This window comes from Canis lupus, chromosome X, assembly GCF_003254725.2.
Source record: "Canis lupus dingo isolate Sandy chromosome X, ASM325472v2, whole genome shotgun sequence".
NCBI lineage: Eukaryota > Metazoa > Chordata > Mammalia > Carnivora > Canidae > Canis > Canis lupus.
Genome location: NC_064281.1, coordinates 96,680,252 through 96,703,659, shown reverse-complemented (window position 1 = coordinate 96,703,659; position 23,408 = coordinate 96,680,252). Strand labels below are relative to the sequence as shown.

The 23,408-nt window shown below is 36.9% G+C and overlaps 1 protein-coding gene across 3 annotated transcripts in view; it reads left to right on the top strand.

The window, feature by feature from the left end:
* The window catches only part of TENM1 (teneurin transmembrane protein 1), a 794,660-nt gene that overhangs the window by 290,011 nt on the left and 481,241 nt on the right, over window positions 1-23,408 (top strand). For all 3 annotated transcript variants that reach the window (XM_025431163.3, XM_049107241.1, XM_049107240.1), the window contains 2 exons: window positions 12,759-13,019; window positions 14,645-14,701. In XM_025431163.3, coding sequence (XP_025286948.2) covers window positions 12,759-13,019; window positions 14,645-14,701 — 318 coding nt within the window. The remainder of the gene's footprint in view (window positions 1-12,758; window positions 13,020-14,644; window positions 14,702-23,408) is intronic.

The following is a 23,408-nucleotide window of genomic DNA, read 5'->3' as shown; positions in this document are numbered from 1 at the left end:
TTGGGCCATATGAGTTTCCAATTAGAAAGCACTAATGCTATTGTTGCTGTTTATATTTGCTTTCTAGCTTTAAGAGGTTTTGAAAAATGCATTTGTAGAACTTGCCTGTGGTGTTTGCAATAAATGATAAAGAGAGGCATGCTTTTATCTAATTTCATACCTCCCTGATAAATTTAAAATAAAGGAAACTCTTCCTCAACATTTAATCGAACACTGCAGAGTATTTTCAACTCAAAGACTTTGAGTGCTGTGATATATGTAAAATTTTTTGTGTAGATCACAGATTTAGGCTCAATCTATTTAGCCTGAGATCTTAACACTGCCTTGTAAACAGGAAGTGCCCCCAATTTTGATCTGATTGTCTCCTCTGGCTGGGTAATAATGTGCTGAACACACAACACACAATTCCCAATGAATAATATTCATCTCATCTTTGTTAATGTAGTTAAATAATTTCAAAACTCTCCTCAAGGCAGCTGCTGTGAGCTAGGGAGCTAAACACGAGAGAGGCCAATGTCTTCTTTTATTTGTCCGCCTGTAGACACAGATGTTGTTTGTGTTGTCTGAAACACAGAATATGCTCTAAAATATCACTGTTATTTTCAGTGAGTCAAAGTGACATGATGCTGGTGAAGTGAATCCATAAGAATTAGCACCAAGTGGAATAATACTCCAAAAAGGAGGTAGAAAGAAAACATTAAATTCGTACAAGAACAATGAGCTAATATATGCACAGTTGAAGGGTCTCCTTTTTTATACTGTCAGTGACAAAGGAAATGCCCATTGTCTCCCAGCCGCCAATATCCTTCAAAATACTTTGAAGGATATTGGCAGCTGGATGTGGAAATGGAAACAGCAGCTAGCTGAATGAGCCCTGGGAGGCAAGAAGCAGGAAGTTCTTGCACCAGCCACATACACATTGCACAAATGAGAGCTAGACTGTGAATTTGAATGTGCTACTTATAACTTCATGTGCTGTATAAGGTGATTAGGATTCTGTTAAAATTGTTTCGAGTTCACTTTGCCACTTGGTATCTGTGCGGCCTCAGGCAGTTTACTTAGTCTCTCTTTGAGTCTTAGTTGCTTTGTTTTGAAAAAACAGGGATAATAATAACCTTTCTTGAGGTGCCTGGGTGGCACAGTCAGTTAAGTGACCAACCGACTTTTGGATTTGGCTCAAGTCCTGATCTCAGGGTCATAAGATCAAGCCCCATGTAGGTTTCCATACCCAGCATGGAGTCTGCTTAAGATTGTCTTTCTCCCTCTACCCCCCTCCCCTGCTTGCTCACTGTCTCTCTCAAATAACTAACTAACCAACTAACTAACTAACTAACTAACTAAATAAATAAATAAATAAATAAGTCTTAAAAAATAACCTTTCTCACAAGACATAATGTGAGGATTAAATCAAATAATGTATGTTTCAGGTCTGGTACATAGAAGATGCTAAATTCACATTCAGGTATACTTCCTTTTTTTTTGTAATGTGTAAAACTACATGTTCTTTCATAGCTTGACTTCCATCCACTTGTGCCCTTGGACTGGACAACATGTGTTTTGAAATTAAATCTAGTAGTTCGGGGATCCCTGGGTGGCTCAGCGGTTTAGTGCCTGCCTTTGGCCCAGGGCACGATCCTGGAGTCCCGGGATCAAGTCCTGCATCAGGCTCCCGGCATGGAGCCTGCTTCTCCCTCCTTCTGTGTCTCTGCCTCTCTCTCTCTCTCTGTATCTATCATGAATAAATAAATAAATAAATAAATAAATAAATAAATAAATAAATAAAATCTTTAAAAAAATAAAATAGTCCAAGTAGTTTAGTCTAAAACCTCGTACTTTGTCAGTTATGAGTGAATTTCCTAGTAACTGAGATAGATTAATTTCCCAGTTTCCACAGTAAATAGAGAATGACCTTTCTTTCTAAACATAAGTTTATACTGGTAGGTCTATAATGTTATTACACTCTCAAAAAATTCTATTATTTCAGATCAACTATACTTCAGAATGAGGTCAACAATGGCCCAGATTATTAGTGTTTGACTTCTATGCTACTGTCTCTATATAATAACCAATATAGCCATTGACTATGTATATATGTATATATGTTTATAAGCTACTAAAGAGCTTTTGCAGAAATTAGTAGTAAACAAAGGGAACATCACTAACATCTCATTGTTGAGAGATAGATTATGAGGGTTGTCTAAAAAATAGGGCTACATTTGCACTAAGTTAACCAGATCCTCTCATCTTAGTCTTCTTTGAAATAAATGATATGTGTTTGATTAGAATGATTAGCCAGGATCACAAGAGAAATCTGTAGCTATAGAATAAAACAAAGGCAAGTAGCTTGCTAGGGGAATGGCAAATGTGTGTTACTGGTATATGGAGACCACCTGCTCTGTCATGGTACTTTATTGCTCAGCCCAGATGGGCCCAGGAATCCTTCCTGCCATGTTAGGATCAAACCTAATCTGTTGATCATGTGTACAAAAGTTTATAATGATCTAAGTAAGCATTTTGGAATTTCAGTGTCCATAATTGAAGCACTTGTGATTCTACTGGAGTGAAGGCAAAATGGCAGACAAGTCAAGAGAAATTTATCTGTCATTTCCTTCATTCATGGTAGTTTCTGAACACAGATTGGTTTTTCAGTGTTATCAATCATGTTACTTTGTTCCATTGTTCCCAGTATTCAACTGGGACATTTAAATTAGGCAACCAGAAAACGATCTTGTTTCCTACTTCTGTTTTCTAAAAACTTGCTTATCAAGGTATATACAATAAACTTTACATATTTGTACTGTGAAATTTGGCAAATTTTGATAAATGTGCAGACCTATGAAAATATCACAACAGCGATTATAGTGAACATATCTATCACCTCCCAAAAGTTTCTTCTTACCCCTTTATAATGCTTTTCTCTCTACTACTGCCCATCCACCCCACTCCCAGGGACCCACTGATCTGCTTTCTGTCACTAGAAATTAGTTTGCATTTTATATAAATGATTTACGTACCATGGCTCAACTTACGATTTTTCCACTTAGGATAGTGTGATTGCAATAGGCATTCAGTAGAAACTGTACTTGGAATTTTGAATTTTGATCTTTTCCCAGGCTACTGATATGGGATATGATACTTCTCATGATGCTAAGCCAGAGCTCCCAGTCAGCCATGCAATCATGAGGTCAACAACTGGTACACTAACAACCATTCTGCACCCATACAACCATTCTGTTTTTCACTTTTGGTACAGTACTAAGGAAATTACATGAGATATTCAATGCTTTATTATAAACTAGACTATGCGTTAGATGATTTTGCCTGACTGTAGGCTCTTTTATGTGTTCTGAATGTGCTGAAGGTAGTCTAAATTATGATGTTCAGTAGGTTTGGTGTATTACATGCATTTTTGACTTAAAATATTTTTCAAAAAAATAAATAATATTTTTCAACTCATGATGGGTTTATCGGAATGTACTCAGTGCCTGTGAATTTTTTTTCACTCTGGCTATTGAGAACAGGGACAATTTACACCCCTGTTTCAGATTTAGAGTTGTTTCCTTTAATTCTTTCAGGCAGTTCGTTGTCCAGTTATAGGTGATTTTCTACCAGGCCTGTGCCATTCAGGACTTCTGGTATGCCATTTAGGATTCCCAGTGACTGACTATCAGGGGCTGGGAAGGAGGGGAACTTTTCAGATCTCTGGAGTTCTCTTTCTACACAGCTCTCTCCTGTTTGGTACCCTGTACTGCAAACTCTAACTGTCTTGGATTTTCCAGACTACTAAATCCATCTTCTCAACTCAGACTGTGGAGGTCCACCTATGTTCTCTTTCCCTGTGCTGAGTCCTGGAAACTTTGCAGACAATAAGCTGAGGCAACCAGAGGGCTCATCTCATGTGTTTCCCATATCTTAGGAATCACTGTCCTTTGTCACCCAGTGTCTGAAAACCATCGTTTCCTGTCTTTTTTTTTAATGGATTTTGTTGTTTTGTTTCAGGTAGGTCCCTGTCATTCTATTTTGACTGGAAGTCAAGAATTTAGTGTTTTAAGGTTTTAAATTCTCTAAAATTTAACATTTTCCCATAAATAGAATTCACATTCAGAAGTCCCTGATGAGTGCCCTAAGAATTCTTTCTAAAACCTTTGCCCTTTTGGAGAGTTTCTTCTTTTATATTCCCCCCCAAAAAAACCCCACATTTTATGAAAACAGTCTCTCAGAGGAGCCACCTACTCACTCCAGGACACTCTCCAGATTTGCTAAGATGCTAACTTCTATCTGGTAAATGGGATGAAACTGATAGATGCAAAGGACAAAAGAAGTTTCCATTCAAGCTAGCTGAAAGATTGTCTTTACCAAGGCTTTTAGACTGATTCTAAGGAGCCTCCCAGTTCTATTCCCTAGGGTATATTTTGAAGACTTTTAATAGGGAGTCATTTCCCAATTCATTAAGCCAAACAATAAAGTGAGGGCAGCTTCCTCTGTGATACTATTTCAGTCAGAGGACAATAGAGAGAACGTGTTCTCCATTAGTCTGATATTGCTATAAATTGTTTTTTTTCCTGAATCCACAGCCAGTGGGCTGCTGTCTTTCTCTTCTTGGCAAGTTTGTGAAGCATCTATCATTTGAAATGCATAGCTAATTTACCAAAACAACAATTTTTCAATTTGCATTAGTAGGCATTGTTTTATGGTAAGCAAAACTATCGCATATGCATCAAAATCGTATTCATGAATTTAATTCTTTTCAAGAGTGGTTCTCTATTAAGTACTGACTTTAAAGCTTTTGTACTTAATGATTGGTCCCTGACTAGAATTATTCTAGGGCCTGAGGGGATGACAGAACTAACTACCTTATAGTTATGTAGTCCTTACTAAATCACACAACACTTTGTGGAAATTATATGATTTTGAGAGATACCAAAGTTTAGAAAACACTGTAGGATCTGGAGGTCTAATTTAGTAGGTAATACAAATGATACACATATAGGGGGAAAAAAGAAATATATGGCCAGGTATAAAAATACACAGTAAAGACTAGAAAGGCTATGGATGAGGGTAAGATGATTGGGAGAGGGGAGAGGAAAGTTTGGAGAATACGTGGTGAAGGTACCAACACAGGCTGGATATTAGGAATTAGATTAATGAAAGACCAGAAAGGGGAGGTTGGCACAATAGGTCCAGAGATAGACAGGCAAAGAAAGTTAAATGGGGCATCTCTGACAGATGGTAAGAAGAATCCCCTGACAGAGCACAATGTAGTTTATTCAGTAGTTTTTTGTTGTTGTTGTTTCTTTTGTTTTGTTTGTTTGTTTGTTTTTTTAATAAACAGTGACTCTGGTATACAGTGCTATCTTGGTATCTTGACTCATTCATCACAAAATAAATGCTTACAGATTAGTGCAGAATGTTACAGAAGTCACATTGTTTGCTTTTGTAAGTATGGTCTAAAGCACTCAAAAGTGTTTTTTGTAGTTATTTAACTCTTTACCTCACTCATCTCACTTCTGGAGGTGCACTTGTGCTGCAGATTAATGCAGTTTCAAATTCACATGCACACACACATTAAACAAACAGCTTCACATGCTTCGTGAACATAATGAAAATGCAAAAGTATACCTGGAAGACCACAGTGGTCAATAAGAATTCAGTCTCCAAAGTGTTATGAGCAGTCAGAAAATTGGACCAACAAAGGTAAGAAATGAGAAATTTTGAGGGCCATTGAGCACCATGCATTTTCAGTGTTCAGTAGCCCTGAAAATTTCTCATTTAGGCCAGGAAGTTTCTGTCTCATTCGAAATGTTGAAATAAAGCGAACATGCACAGGCTCTCATTGATCTAAATTTCTGTTGAAGTCCAGGACCTCCCACCATCTTTTCTAGTCCCTGATTATTTTTCCAGACTCTTGTTATGAAGACTGAAGAGCCAGCATCCCATTTTTCATTGTGGCGGGAACCGCTGTGTGTTAGTGTCAGAGCAAATTTGCCCATCTTCTGTGTGTACACCCAAAATGGGCCCTGCACCAAGGTGACTAGTTCAAGAAGATAGACAGAAGTTGCTTCTTTCCACATCACATTTCCTTCCTTCTTAGATTGCTGACGGATATTCTCCTGTCTCTCTAAATAAGATTGGAGTCCCTTTTGATTTCTTCCAGGTTCCTACCTCATCTCCTTTCCTTCTGACTTTCTGGGACAATTCTGTACCCTTCTCTGGTTTGAGCCATTTCTACAGATTTGCAACTTAGTGTACTCCTGAGAGCATCCTTTTTGACATGAACATGGTCTGTTAACTATCTTCTGGGATGGCTCCAGTCAGCCAATATTGATCACAAAGCATGAACATTTATACTTCAGGCTTTTAACTCTGCCCAGATTTTTTGCTGTGCTTGTCACTAGACTGACAGATGGAGAAATCTTGAAAATTAAATAAGGCGTAATTGGTAGGTCCTGAGTACAGAGATAATGGGTACATTTGAAACTGTGAGGGGGGAGATTAGGCTTAGGAAGCTTTCCTGTTTCCTTTAAGTCCTCTGATAACCACAGGCTCCAGATGTACAGGTGGGAGCGCTCTGACTCTCACTGCTGTGCCCCAGAAAAGACTGATAAGCCCTCAGCAGAAAAATAAAGGTCACATCTGGGTGGTGTGCCTTTATTACTTTGTTGTCATTTGGACCTTTAACAAAGCTCTCTGTGGAACTTGCCAAAGGACATGGCATGGTCCTGTTAACTCACTCTGCTCAGTGCCTAGTACAGTTTTGTGCATTTGATAAAGCTTTTTCATGAAGTCAGAGAAGAGGAAATTAAATTGGGCTAATTTTCTGAGACTAAGAGAAATCAGAAGTCTATTTTGTTTTGTTTTCTTGACTTGAAATTGAGTGGGTGTTCAGTGGAGCTATGTTTAAGTAAACTTACATGAACTGATATGTTTGACAATTCGGTATCGTTTTATTTTCCAACCCCCTAAACTGAGAAATACAAAATGGTACCCAGGAGTGAAAATTATTTGTGTTCTTTCCGGTGTTGTGCAATTCTCTCCCTTCCTTCCTGTCTTCTTTCTCTTGTTTAAGATTGTAATGACTCATTATATTTTTCTCTAGAGCCAGGAATGAATTATTAGTGGGTCAATGATACTTGTTAATTGCACAACTCTTTATTCATTATGCTATCAAGTACTGTTTGCAATAGCCATGTTTTTAAACTGATGATTTTAGGTTTGATGAATAACTATTTACTCAGTCGATTTTTTTTACATTATGTATTTTACATACGCTATCACTAATCTTGCAGTTCACAGTGGATACTTAAGCTGGGTCATTACTTTAATATTGCAAGACTTGTAATCATGACACAAGATCTTATTTAGCTAACGTGTATGATTACCCTTCACAGTAGAACTCTGAACCACACCTTTATTTATAAAACCACTAATTCTTTATTTACTTGTAAATATTACCCATTCTACATATTGCAATTTCAGGTTCAAGTTATAATTACAGAATTTTAGAACAAGGGAGTTACCCAGAGATTTGTTTCTAGGTGGACTTATATTTTCCAAGTGAGGAAACTGAAGCCCCAAGATGTTAAGTGACTTATCCAAAAACAACATGGCAAATTAAAAACACCTGCTTTTGCATGTAGTCCATAAGGCATGTGACAGTAATTAAAGCTAATAATTGTATCCCCTTTCCCTCTTCCTTACTTTAGAAATGGACTATACTCTTTAGAAGTTATATCACAAATCACTCAGGTCATGGATAAGGTTGATCATGCTTTTTGACCTCCAATTATTTATTTGGCATGTGATGCTTTAAAGCTTTCATTTTAGAGGAAGTTTGGTGGAATTTTAAGGAAAAAACAGTCTTGATCTTACCAAACTCAGGAATGGCATTTCTGGAAAAATGCTGATATAGATAACTATGACTTTCCCTTTCAAGTTTTGATGAATGACTACTCCAGGCTGAACACCTGAAGATCAATCCCTAGATTCAGAGAAAAAATTCACTGGTTCATTTTACTGGGCACTTAATAGCATTTAAAAAATTATATTAATTTATTAGCATCAATAGTGGCGTAAAATGATCCTTTGTGCAGATCCACTCAACTTAGTCTCGTGATCCCTAACTACAAAATGTTCCCTTAGATGCTGAAAGTTCATCAGTGATCAGTGTCATTCTTAGTTTCCCTCCTAAAATTAGCTTTCAACTGTAGGGTTCCTAGGAAAAAACAGCACCCTAGAGAATAACTGAGAAATCATGCATCAGTTAGCATTGATTACTTGTTGGCTTAGATAAAAGCAAGACAACATTTTGACTACCTTCTCATTCATGTTACATGTACTTTCTTCCACTAGGAAGAAAAGCGTAGGGCCTGCTTCTAACTCAAAACTGTGGCTCCACCTATGAAAATTCTGATTTTCATGGACTGGAATAATTCTCCAGTCTCCTCATTGTCTTATTTCCTGGTGGTGTAAAATCCACTAAAAAAATTATAGATGTATAATTCAAGTACAATAACCTACACATACTTAAAGTGTAAAATTGATGAACTTTGGCATGTACATATGTGAAACTATTGTCCGAATCAAGAGAACAGAAATTTAGATCATCCCAAGTGTTTCCTTACATGCCTTTGTTCTATACTTCCCCCTTATTCTCTCCCGCAGGTAACCACTGATCTATTTTTTGTTGCTATAGATGGCTTTGCATTTTCTAGAATTGCATTTAAAGGAGCGCATACATATAGACGTTCTATTGGTCTTCTTTCTCACAGCATGATTATTTGGGGTTCCATGCATCTTGCTGTATATCAATATTTCATTAATTTTTTAGGACTGAGTAGTATTCCATACATTCTGTGTATGTATATATATCTACCACAGGTAATTTATCCTTTCAGCTACTCATGGACACTTGGGTTGTGTCTTCTTTTTAGCTATTATGAATAAAGCTTATGAACAACCTTCTATATAATTTTGTTTGAACAAAGTTTGCACTTCTTTGGGATAGATATCCAGGAGTGCATTGCCCTCCAGTTAAGTGTTGCTTTACCTTTTCAGGAAACTGGCAAATTATTTTCCAAGATGGTCATACCGTTTCACTTTCTCACCAGCAGTGAAGATAGTTGCTCCACATCCTTGGTGTGGCCCAAAGTTTTTTAGCCATTCTTGTTAGGGCGGTAGTGGTATCTCACAGCAGTTTTAGTGTACATTTTCCTGACAACTAATGATATGAAGCATATTTTCAATTGCTTATTGGTTATTTGTATACCTTTTTTGTGAGGCTTTTATTCGAATCTTTTGCCCCTTTTAAAAATTGGATTTCAATGTATTGATTTGCTCAGATTTTGTCTCTTAAAAGACTGGAAATTAGGTTTTTCTTATAATAAAATTTAAATACATGTTTGTGAAGCCCAGAATATATTATTTACTTGGTAACATCTGTATCTGTTTATTCCTGAATTGTAGTTTCTCATGGTACCAGTCTATCCATTTCAATCTTAGATATCCTAAGAGTATACTTCCATTTCTCCTATGGCTAGATTTTTGGTAAGAATAGACCTATACTAAGTCCAGTTGAACTTCATCTTCTCTAGGGAATGTGTAGTATTTTAGGTAACAAGGTTATATGTGAAAGGCTAAAAACAACCACTTATGGTACACTGTAAGTGCTTTATAGAAAATACATCCTATGGGAGTTTTGAACACCACCAAGACTTTTGTGTATTTAAGGAGATAATTCATGGTGGTAATGTTGATTTCAAGAAGGGAAAGTGTTCACACCATTTACTGTAAGTAAGGAAAACTTGTTCTTTTCTTTCTCTCCTTTTATGTTTGTTTAGACATTTAAAAAGCTACTGATAGCTTACTTGGATTGTTACTTTCTCTAATTATGTATCAACAAGGAAGTATACTTTTATCTGGTTGTGTTTAATTAGAGAATTTGTGGTTTAATCTATGTATGAAGATCAGACTGTGGTTCCAATGGAAATCTTATGCAATTTTTTGATCATATTATACCACATTTCCTTAGAAGGGGACAAATCCGTGTTCAGATTTCTTTCCGAATAAGAGATATATCTCTAACAAAAGGCATTTTTTTCTAGATTTATTTATTTATTCATGATAGACAGAGAGAGAGAGAGAGAGAGGCAGAGACACAGGCAGAAGGAGAAGCAGTCTCCATGCAGGGAGCCTGACGTAGGACTTGATCCCGGGTCTCCAGGATCAGGCCCTGGACTGAAGGTGGCACTAAACCACCGAGCCACCTGGGCTGCCCACGAAAAGGCATTCTTATATTTGCCAGTGATCTTTATTTTTTTTAACTGTTTCTAGTATTTTATTATTCAGAATGTCAAATTGGCTGTGTATTTTTTTTGCTCATCCTTCTCCAGTGAATGTCTTTACCATGACTCAGATGCTCATATTATAATCTTTGGAAAATAACCTCTCAGTGTCATTCTGAGTGAAAATAAATGCAAGTCTGTGCTTTTGAAAGTAAATTTCCTAATTAGTGCCCTGAGTCCATGGAAAATAAATGGGGATACTTCATAGCAATCCAAATTCTTTCTTTCTTGCATCTCCAAAGAGAATTACGGCTGGTTGCTGCAGAATCTTTAGTAATGCCACAGTAAAGTTCTTCTCTCACATTTCTCCCCTTTTCCTGGCTCCCACTGACTCCAGGAAATGCCCAGGGATGGAGTTTTCAAGGTGTTGTGGTCCCTGGGCCAGGAACATAGGCCTTACCTGAGAACTTGTTAGGAATGCAGATTCTCCAGCCTTACGCCAGACCCGCTGAATCAGAAACTGAAACTGGAGGGCAGGAACAGCAATATGTGTTTTAACAAGCCTTCCAGGTGATTCTGAAGCTTGCTGAAGTTTGGGAAGCATTGGTCTAAGGGAGTGAAGGAAGTTGTGAATACAGACCTATATAAAATTCCTCTCCTGCAGCTTCAAGCTGACAGGTTCATTATCAGGTTGCTGTAGCAACAATTGCACAGTAAGATTGGATAATGAAACATTGTGAAATTAAGAGGCATGAATATTAACTGATCACAATATTCTAGATCACTAAGATTTATATTGGGCAAAATGGATTTTTACCCTTAGCCTTATGTCAAGGAGAAGCACAGTTTCCTGAGGTTACTTGTCTGACAGGTGGAAACCATGCCTATTTTTAAAACATTACTCCTTTGAAATTTAGACAAATTTTTGTAGAAAAACAGAATTACTCTTAGAAACATGCATCACAAATCATAAGTAATGTGCTTAGCAGTGACTTATAACCCTGAAAAAGATTAATTTATAATTGAATTATCCTAATACATTATAGTAGCTTTCTCTTCCCACAATATCTGTTTCATAGAGCACAATGCTGAACACCTAAAAGCTATTAAATAAGCATTAAGATTTGATTTGTTGAACCCTTTTTTGGCAATTTTATGTCACAAAAATATAATTTTTATAACACATATTCATATTCTGCATTCTTCTTTCCAGTGTATGGTCTATCTATCTAAATTCTAGCACTTTCTGTATTCAATGAATTAAATTCATTTCAGGGTTTGCATTTTATTGATATGTGCTAAGGATTAGATGCACTCAGTTAAGCTTCTTCCCGGCCAAATGACATACCCTGTCTCTGATGTCAGTCTGAGAAAATTCTATATAGTGTACAACATCCCCGGATTACCTTATCTAAGTATTACATGGACATTTCAGATGATATATCTTGGCATGTGGTCATTTTTCATTAACTTATTAGGGACTGTTATAGCATCTTTTCCCCTTTTTGACACCTCACCATAATTGAATGCAAAATTGACTATAAGACTGAATGCCTGATATTCATGCAGTGAGTAGATGGAGCTTCACTGTTGTCTAGCAGAAACCATGCCCCAGATGGCTGTTTTAGGAAAACGGGATCTGTTGCTACCTGACATAGGCAACAGACAAATGACACCTACTCTCTGGACCTTTTTTTCCTCAACTGTAAGAAGAGGGGATTCATTACATCATCTCTAAGATCCTAAACATTATATGGATCTTAGACTTGGGGGAAAGAGTGAGGGGAATTCAAACCATGAAGCCCTGCTGAGGTGTAATATATAATTGAATATTTTTTTATGTATTTGTTGAAAGAATGAATGAAACAATAATTGACATCAAGGAGGCCTCAGACTCCTTTGGAGACAATGGGAAATGATGATATTAAGCACTCATCGTTTCAGTGGTTAGACTAATGTGTTTTGGGAAACATACTTTACAGAAGTATATTTAAATGTATTGTTTCCCACCCCCCAGATTTTTCACATTGAATTATTTATTCTTAACCCTAATGTGTATGAAATACATAGGAAAGCCAATAATTTTAATATTTTAAGCATAGGTGTGCTCTACAGGTCATATATATTCTCCCTAGAAAAGAAATATCTTTTAAAGGACAGCTTTCTACACTATATACTCTTCTGCACTCACTTATTTCATTACATTTTGTGCAACCTAAAATTGTAGCTATAAAGCTATTTTGGGCATGCTTTTTCCAGAGCCTTGTAAGAATCAACAGGAGCATAATTTTAAGCCACAGAAGTGCAAAATAAGCACAGAATCCTAGCTACCATAAATAAAAAGGCCAGAATTCTAACTTTGCAAAAACACATAATTACTAGCAAGGGGGGAGGGGGACATAAGGACAAAAAAGTAGAATTTTATTGGGTGTTTCTTCCTATTTCTAAACTTTTTCTCTGAACTTTGTTTCTTCTCAGAGATGGAATTCTGTGAAACCCCTCACACTCTGTGCTCTGGCTACCAGACAGACATGCACAGTGTTTCCCGGCATGGCTACCAGCTAGAGATGGGGTCTGACGTGGACACAGAGACAGAAGGTGCTGCCTCACCGGACCACGCTCTGAGAATGTGGATAAGGGGGATGAAATCAGAGCACAGTTCCTGTTTGTCCAGCCGGGCCAACTCTGCATTGTCCTTGACTGACACGGACCACGAGAGGAAGTCGGATGGGGAGAATGGTAATAGAACTATCTCTACTGTTTAAGTAAAACCTAGAGAGAATGTAGTTTTTAGCTTTTGATTAATTTTCCTTCCCAATGTCTGCTGCTTAGACATGCGGGTTAGTGGGTTCCTGTGGATAAGTCATGTACTGAAGTATCTGGCAAACAGACACATTTATTTATAATGATAGATAAAGTGCTTTTTATTTCTAGTGATCCTCCAGGAAAATAATCTCATGTCATCAGTGATATTGTGCATGTCTTATTTATTACTCACCTTTTATTTTCATCTTTATTTTCCAGTACAATACCAGTGGTATTTATTATAGAAAGTACTCATTTCATGTATTTTGGTTTTCTATCAATATAGGAACAATGAGATAAATGACTATATAACAAGCATGTTCTGTACGTGCTTTCTATTTTAATTCAGATTAGCCTGTCAAGTGTACAGATTCAAATTAACCAGGTTAGACTGAAATGTTTAAAAAAAAACAGAGGGTAAATTAACTTCAGCCATTTGCCAGACAGTAAGTAATAATACCAGTATCATTAAATTGCAATTATATATTATTTTCTTATAACTTTTAGAAACAGAAAAGTATAGTCTTTTTTATTTGTTGGGAAGGGGTTAATTTATTATTTTTTTTCTGTTCTTCTGTCCCTACTGAGAAATGGAATCCTTTCATGGAAAGCACATTAATGCTTATGAAACACATTAATCTAGGCTCTTCATCATTCTGTTTGTCTAAATTTCATAGGTCCCATCACCGTGACAACAGGCCTACTCTGTTAGCAGTGGCTAATTAGTATTTTCTCAGGTGGCAGAGAGGTAGCCAACAGTCCTATACCTATTTTTTTTCTATTCTGTCCTTCTTTGCCTGGTTCAGTCCACAGGGGACCCTGAACACAATTATATAATCAGGAATGACCATTTGCCTACCAGATAGCATATTATGTCCTTAATGATAGGCTATAACATTTTGTAATATCACCAAGTATCCTTGGGGTCTTGATTTTTTTAGAATTTATTTTCATGTAGGTTTGTGTATGTTGCTGGCTTTGGTCAAGAGCATAAGAGGTGAATTATGGAAAATGAGAAGGGAACATAGATGATCTATGTATGCATAGTCATGTAAGTGAAAGAGCATTAGGATGGAACTTCTGAGACCTTGGACTGGTCTCTAAAGTTTTCTGGGCTTCAGCTGTGATATAGAAAAAGTGATAACCAAATTTATGTGAAAAGGAGTGGTAGATGATAACAAGCTATCTTGTGGTCCCTCATGTCACTCAATGACATACGAAGTTTTAGCCAGTTCACTGCATTGAAATATTAAAATTAAAAAAGTTTCTCCATGGGCTTCCACCATCCTTCCAGTCCTGCAAGACCCTAGGTATGAGGTTTCTTTTGAAGTGATGAAATAACTCTGGAATTACACATTGGTGATGGTGGCAGAACTCTGTACAAATCCTAAAAACCACTGAATGACACATTTTAAGAGAGTGAACATAGTGGTAGATGAATCATATTTCACTTAATCTGCTATTTAAAAAATACTACTGGATGAAAGGTAGGGGTTAAAGATTGAGGAATCTCAGATGAGTTGGATAAGGATTAACTCGTGAAATGTTTGATATTACAGGTTTTAAATTCTCACCTGTTTGCTGTGACATGGAGGCTCAAGCTGGGCCTACTCAAGGTAAGTGTTTCCAAATATTGGAGCACCAATTATTTTTACCTCACCCCATCCCTGACACCCACCCCACAGAGTGGATCCCTGCCCTCCCACCTCCCATGACAAACAACACACGGGGCTGGTAAACTGTCAAAGATTAGTTCATTGGCTGCTTATTGGTTTGTTTCCTTCTGCAAAACATGTGTGTATGTTGGTAGTGAGGAGGACTTAAGGCAGGAGCTGGGGACAAGGACAAGACAAGATTTAAGGTGGGATAAGGAACCACTGATTCAATATGGAAGTGTAGATTTTAAATCGAGTTGGGTTGGGTTTGGCCTCATGATTTCCTATGTTATCTATGATTTTTTGCATCATTCTAGTCATTAATTTAATTATGATACTGTCATAATTTTACAACATCTCCTAGCAAATGGCTTTGGTCTTTTCCTTCAGATACTCTGACTTGGGTTTAGGATCCCGCTATATCCATGTCATCAATTATAAATAACACCTTCAATAACAGAAATGTTGTTCATTCTTCTCTGTAAGCCTTTGTTTAAATTGTATTATTTTTCAGTGAAGGGACATTCATGTCCTTTTTACTTTGTCTTCGTTGCACTCATTAGACTTTGCCTTTTTTCCCCCCTGAGACATACTGAAAGCAATATTTATAAATGATTTTGATGAAAATGAAACTCTTAGAGGGTGGGATCTTCACATCTGATCACAGGGCAATGACTCAAAATTGGAAGGTAGCTGGGGGAAGGGATCAGAGGAAAGATGTATCAGAGTGAGCTTTATCAAAATGCACATTATCCCCATTATCCACCCCCTGCCCCACCATAAGAACTGCTTACCAGAGTGAGCCACTATAGTATATTACTGGGCCTTATTCCCTGGAAGTATTACGGACTTTCAGGAATGAAACTGTTCAGTTTCATTTGGCCCTCAGTCTAATTATCCATCTATCTACTTCGATCATGTAATACTATTTACTAAAACAGAGTTGGAAGACCCAGGACATGCATCATTTCTTTTCCTTGTAGGTCTATTTTCCTTATAGTTTACTTTAGGAACTGGATAGGGTATCACAAAATTGGGCTGGGCTGCCATGGAAAACTGATGATCTAGTCTGCTAAAAACTCGTCCTTACTGGAAAACTGTGTTGGTCCAATATGTACCTCCAAGAATGATGTCAACTTTTTGAGGCAGTAGAGCATGGTGATTAAAAGTTTGGACTGTGGAGCCAGACAACCTAGGTTTAAATCCCAGCTGTGTGACCTTGGGGAAAGTTATATAAAGTTTCTATGCCCAAATTTCATCATCTGTAAAATAAGGATAATATTGATGTTTACCATAAGGGTTTTGTGATGACTGAATAAATTAATGCATATAAAGATTTATAATAGTATTTGTGACATACAAATGCAATTTGAATGTTCACTGTTATTATCGATCAGCACTTCACAGTTTCCAAACACACTTTTAATACCTTTATCTCATATCATCCTCATAATCACTCTGCCAAATAGATTCTATTGTTATCCACATTTTACATAGGAGGAAGAGTTAAAACAGCAATTCAGAAACCAGCTAGCTAAGTGCAACTAATTATTTTCCAAATAGCCATTTCTTTCTTTCCCTGGGTCACATATAACATGAACTTGAACAACTTTTTCCTTCTCAGTGAGAGTTCTGTACATTTTACTCTGACTCGTACTACTAATTTTCAGTAAAGAGTATAAAATTTAGAGTCTTATTTATGACATATAATATAATTTCACCAATTTGATCCTAAAAATTTTCAATCAATGATAACCAGGACTGACTGATCTTTAGCATTTCCAAAGGTTCTCACAGAGGAGGTTTGAGTTAAGATGAGAGTTTAAATGGTTTTTCTAAAAGCATATTAATTTGAAGAAACAGTTATTTTCAATGAATTGAACTTGATGTTTGTGTGCAAATGTTGCTATTTATTTCCCATTGATCTCATCCATTCATGGAAAGAGGCCTAGCAGGGCATCTACTTCATTAGTCTGACTTTGTATATACCATATTTGAAAAGAGTAAAATGACATAAAATTTTTAGGATTTATATATTTTACTGTCTCCAACTCTATGCCATCCCTATGCCTCAGTTAGCGTCAGTGACACACTCTTTTGTTTCTGTCTTTCTATACATTTTGATTTTGAGATTACTGATGAGGCAGTGGGTACAATACTATGGACCAGCTAAGATTTATTTAAGCCTTACTCCTGTAAATGAGGGAGAAAAGTGAAATGGGGAAATGTTTATTTGGGTGAGTTATTCAACTGAGAAAGATTCTGAGACATAATTTCAAGGGTGCTTTCAATTCTACCCATCCTAGATTATGACTTGGATTTTCTACTTACAGTTCCAAAATCATTGGAACTATGAGTCCTAAAAGGACTCATTTCTTTCATTTCATTAGTGGGTTAAGCCTTTCAAAATATTTATTTTTTCTCCTTTTCATAAACTCTATTTGGTTACCCTCAAATGAATTTAAGTCTCTGACATGCTATAACCTATGAAGGATTAAAATAAATAACCATTCATGTTACCATTAAAACTCTTGGACTGAGCCATCTGAAGTATAGGGCAGGGTGAACATTGGGTAACAGAAGGGAATCCAGATTTCTTAGCTTTCCCAGGGCAATCAGAACACTAATGGAGTTTGTTTCCATTCCCTTAAATGTATCCTAAGTAAACCCTTTGTTGTCTCTTGATGCTTTAATTGTCCTTTTAGGAAAACTACAGATTTACTCAAGTTTGCTTTATCCTGAGGCCTGTGATTAGGACACTTTGATATCAACCATACTGCTTTATTCATTTTACTACTTCATCATTCCCATTTCACCTTACTACCAACAGTGCTCTGAGCAAAAAAAAAATTAAAACTGAGAGTATATTTTTGTAGATCTTACAAAGGATAGAAGTGCTAGTGGGTCAAACTTCCGTTCATCTGACACACAACTCTGCCTTTGAGAAGTGATCCAATGGGCATTTCTAAGAAGGATTCGGCAGTCCTACTTAAGCATCAACCTCCCTGATTAGGGTGCCCTTCATAATTACACTTGACTATGCCTTAGAGTGGAGGAATAAACTACATGGGCAGCTACATTTGGATAATCAGTTTCCAAGAATGTGTTTTTCACATATGGGCCTAAATGAAACAGTTGGATTAGAAAAAGTGAAAATTAAATTGCATATCCAAGAAGCCAAATGGAGAGAAACAGAGAAAAAGCATTTTGAACCTGTAGCTAATAAAGTATACAGATGGTCCCTGACTTACCATGGTTCGATTTAAATTATTTTGACTTTATGGTGTGAGAAAGCAATCCTCATTCAGTATAAACTGTACTTTGAATTTGAATTTTGATCTTTGCCTGGAGTAGTGATATGCAGTACAATCCTTTTGTGATGCTGGGCAGTGGCAGCCACAGCCCCCAGTCAGCCACATGATCACAAAGATAAACAGCCAATACACTTACACCCATTCTGCACCGTATAACCATTCCGTTTTTCACTTTCAGTACAGTAGTCCATAAATTACATGAGATGTTCAATCCTTTATTATATAAAATAGGCTTTGTTTGAGATGGTTCTGCCCAACAGTAGGCTAATGTGCGTGTTCAGAGCATGTTTAAGGTAGGCTAAGCTAAGCTATGGTGTTCTGTAGGTTAGGTGCATTACATGCATTTTTGATTTTCAATGTTTTCAACTTATGATGGATTTATCAGGCCATAACCCCATTATAAGTTGAGGAAATTGCAAAAAAATTGTAAATTGCAAAAAAATTATTGATAGCTGTAAATTGCAAAAAAATTATTGATAGCTATATTCTTTTTTTATAATGATATTGTTATGCAAACAATATTTATTGAGCACCTACTTGCTACTAGGCTCTGTACTGGAGACTGGGGATATATAAAAGATGACCAGTATACAATCCACAACCTCAAAGAATATACAGTTTAAAGGGAGTAACTGATGCCCTATTAGGATTATTCATTATTATTTATTATTGTTATTGCATTTAACAGAAATAAATTTGAGATAGCTCAAACAAAAAAGCCACATTTCCTTAAAAGGGCAGGAGAATCCTTCTTGGGACCAGGGCGAGAGAGTGGCTAGATAGCAAGAAGGAATCAGACCAGAAGAATTGCCTAGACTTTGCCCACTTGCTTCTGAATCCAGTTCCTACAGTCTTACCCTGCAAGTTGACATTCTCTAAATCTCCATTTTCAAGGCAGACCTAAACCCTCATACAATTGCTCAGTTTAGGGATCCCTGGGTGGCGCAGCGGTTTGGCGCCTGCCTTTGGCCCAGGGCGCGATCCTGGAGACCCGGGATCGAATCCCACGTCGGGCTCCCGGTGCATGGAGCCTGCTTCTGTCTCTGCCTCTCTCTCTCTCTCTCTCTCTCTCTCTCTCTCTGTGACTATCATAAAATTAAAAAAAAAATTAAAAAAAAACAATTGCTCAGTTTATATTTCTTTTGTTCAGGAAAGTAGTTGAAATTAACCCAGTATTTTACAATACCATTTCTAAATTCCAACTGAACAGAGTAATTTTCCCAGCTTGAGTCAGATGTCTACTACTGGTCCCATCAGCTGCACTCAGGGAATGAGGTCAGTAATACAAATGTTGCTTTGTGGGAACCCAGCCATTGGATTCTTGGAGCAGTTCTTAATGCAGGGCTGTCAGAGTCAAGTGGGCACATATAACCAAAGAGGTCTATTAGGAGAAGGAGCTAATTTTAATACAATCCAGTTAGTACTGTGATAAAGACATGTGTGCTTGCTATGGGAACACAAGTGATCTCAAACCATTAGTTGGAGTAAAATGGTTATATGAATGCAATCTAGATAAACCATGCTCTCTGGGATCCCTGGGTGGCGCAGCGGTTTGGCACCTGCCTTTGGCCCAGGTCGCGATCCTGGAGACCCGCGATCGAATCCCATGTCGGGTTCCCGGTGCATGGAGCCTGCTTCTCCCTCTGCCTGTGTCTCTGCCTCTCTCTCTCTCTGTGTGTGTGACTATCATAAATAATAAATAAAAAATTAAGAAAAAAAACATGCTCTCTGTAAAGTGTGTGGTTAAGAACATGATCTACAGTATAAGATAGACCTAGATTTGTGCCCTGGTTTAGCCATTTACCTGCTGTGTGTCCTTGAACAGGTAACTAAAGCTCTTCAAGCCTCAGTTTACTTGTCTGTCAAGTGGAGACATTACCTATGGAGTTTGTGTGTGTGTGAGGATTAAATGAGAAAAATGAATATATTGCTCTTCACAGTGCACCTGTCATATGGTAAATGCACAGTAAATGTTACTTGTGGTGATTATCTATCACTCAGGAAGAATTTGTTATGTATGTATTGTGGGGTAAGTGCTACCAGGTAAAGGCTCTCTTAGCAAGGATTAGTCAGACCTGCCATGTGACTTCTGAAACCTCTGTTGTCCCAGGACACTCTAGCCAAAGTTCAGCCTACTTTCTCCTCATTTCAATCTGGATAAAATGCCGTACACTCATCTTACCTTAAACAGTGCATCATTTCAGTAGTCAACAATCTTGTTCTGCCAAGAATAGAAGACTGTGAGAAGAAATTCAGTGAAGTACTTCAGACCTGGCTGAAGGTTAACTTGTACTATTGTTTTCCTTGTTGACATTGTAGTAGCCCCTTAAAGTAGAGCTGGGATTTCAATTACCCAGAAGCCCTGTTGATTTCCATGATTGTTGGGCAGCAGAGCTCCCTATATGCTGCTCAGGAACTTTACAGGTAAAAGATTATCTGATATAACCCCGTAATAGCCAAAAAAATCCATCAGTACTGTTCCCTATTGTTTCTGTGCTGCATACCACAGAAACCTGGCAATATACCATGTGCTACCAATAAACACCATACCATCATAGCCATGCGTATGTTCTTCTCAGAACCTAAATTGCTTCATTGGAACAGCAGGAATTGTGAAAAAATAGCTAGCCTAACACCTGGGTTTCTTGAATGACATGTAATAGTTATACCCAAATGAGGAGTCATTCCTTCTGATATTTGACCATGTGGGGCCATTCGTGTGCATTTAATGGAGGGAATTTGTTTATTTGTTTTGCATTTCTTTCCTTTGCTTTTTTGTTTTCCCTTGGTAATGTAAGTTATACAGGACACTTCCATAGCAATGATAACAGTTCCTTGGGAACCATCTGAATGTCAAAGGAAGTGTGTGAAACAATGCAATGGCTTGGTAATAGCTTTGGCAGGAGCCCTGCCATATAACTGACATCCTAATGGCTCTGGTGGACCCATTAGGCATGTATAAGACAGTGCAGTTGACTTTGTAATGGCTCCTTTGGAGATGTTACACGATCAGAGGAAGTGTGTAAGTCATTGAGATTACTTTATGTGTGGGTGAGACACTTCTGTGGTAACTGTGATACTCTTACAATTGAAAACAATTTTGATTTTATGGAAATTCAAGCCATTATAAAGTTAAATAGAATAAGCTCACATTTTCTTTTTTTTGTAGGCTATTTTCATTAGTATTTTTTTTGTATTGAAGTACTATCAGCTGGTGGCTTAAAAATTAAAACAGTAAAAACAGGTTTAAAGTGAAAAACCTTTCTCCTTTTCACCCTTCAGGTGCCACTCTTGAGAGGTAGTTAGTGTTAACAGTGTATTGTGAATCATTTCCCGAATGTTCTGTATATGTACAAATGGGAGAAAATCCTATAGAAAGTCTAATTAACCTCTTCTAGTTAATATTCTATCTCAGACATTCGCCTATGTTTGTAGTATGGATCTGTCTTGCTCTTTTTAATGGTTGTGTAGTATTCTGCTACTGTGCCATTTTTGTATTTAATTAGTTCCCTTATTTGCAGATATATAGATTTCCAACACTTTATTAAAAACAGTGCTGTTTTTAACAGTGCTTAACATCTTTGTATACATCTTTTTGCACACCTGTCAGATAATTTCTTAGAAGCAGAAATGATGGGGCAGGGATATGTACATTTAGCATTTTTTTATAGCTATTACTAAATTTACCCCTTAACCAATTTATCTTCCTGCTAATGCACCAGTTTTCCCATATCCTTATCAACATTGACAATGATGATGAAAAAGATTTCCAATATCCAATCTGCTAAATGAAATATGGTATCTTTTTGTGCTATTATTTTGCATTTTATTTATGAGTGAGCTTTTTGCCCTTATTTTATGAGGGCATCTTTTTGTATGTTAATGGAAAATTTGCATTTCTTTTGCTGTGAAGTGTCTGTTGACATCCTTCACCCATTTTTCTATCTGAATGTTTATATTTCTTACTGTTTTTCACGAACACTTCATATATGAAGGTTAAAAATCCTTGGTGTCACATATTATGCATGTTTCTTAGTTTGTCATTTGCCTTTTGAAATAGGTTTATAGGATGTGTCTGTGTATGTAGATGTAGAGCTCTATCTTTTTAAGTGGTCAAATTCAATCATCTATACTTTATGACTTATGGAAGTATATGTAGAAAGACGGATGGATGGTAGATAGATATAGTTATCAACAACATTATAGTGTCCCCAATTCTAAAGTAAACTGCCTGAAATTTTATTTTAATTTTGAATTAGAATATGAGTATCTACATACAAATAATAAATCTAAATGTATGGAATGTATACATGTGGTGTACGTCATGGATATAGTTACATGAAATCAAACTTGAATATAAAAGAAGTGAAATATAGTATGAATAATGTAGACATTAAAATAAATTAGAATTATTTTTTAGTCTTTGTAATTGATCTTGATATGTTTAACCACTTATTTCTTTAGTACATTAAATAATGTGAAAGAAGCCAAAATGAGTTAATGTACTTACAGAATTAGCTTATCAATAAATTTTTTAAAAAATTTTTTGAGTAGGCTTCATGCACAGCATGGAGCCCAATGTGGGGCTTGAACTCATAACCCTGAGATGAATACCTGAGCTGAGATCAAGAGGTGGACACTAACCAACTGAGCCACCCAGGTGCCCCGGTAGATTTTTTAAGAGGTTAGAAAATATGAGAAAAAATATGGTTGAGCATATACTCACTAGGAATAAATGACAGTACAGGCATACCTTGTTTTATTGTGCTTTACAGATACTGTGTTTGGTATGAATTGAAGGTTTGTGGCAACCCTACTTTGAACAAGTCTATAGCACCATTTTTTTCTTTTTTTCTTTTTTATTTATTTTATTTATTTTTTTTATTATTGGAGTTCAATTTGCCAACATTTAGCATAACACCCAGTGCTCATCCCACCAAGTGCCCCTCTTGGTGCCCATCACCCAGTCACCCCAACCCCACACCCACCTCCCTTTCTACTACCCCTTGTTAGGTTTCCCAGAGTTAGGAGTCTCTCATATTTTGTCACCCTCGCAGATATTTTCACTCATTTTCTCTCCTTTCCCTTTATTCCCTTTCACTAATTTTTATATTCCCCAAATGAATGAGACCATATAATGTTTGTCCCTTTCCGATTGACTTATTTCACTCGACATAATATCCTCCAGTTCCATCCACATCAAAGCAAATAGCACCATTTTTTTTCAACAGCATTCCTAACTTTGTATCTCTGTGTCACATTTTGGTGCAAAATTTCAAACTTTTTCATTATATTTGTGATAGTGGTCTATAATCAGCGACCTTTGATTGTACCATTGTAATTGTTTTGGGGCA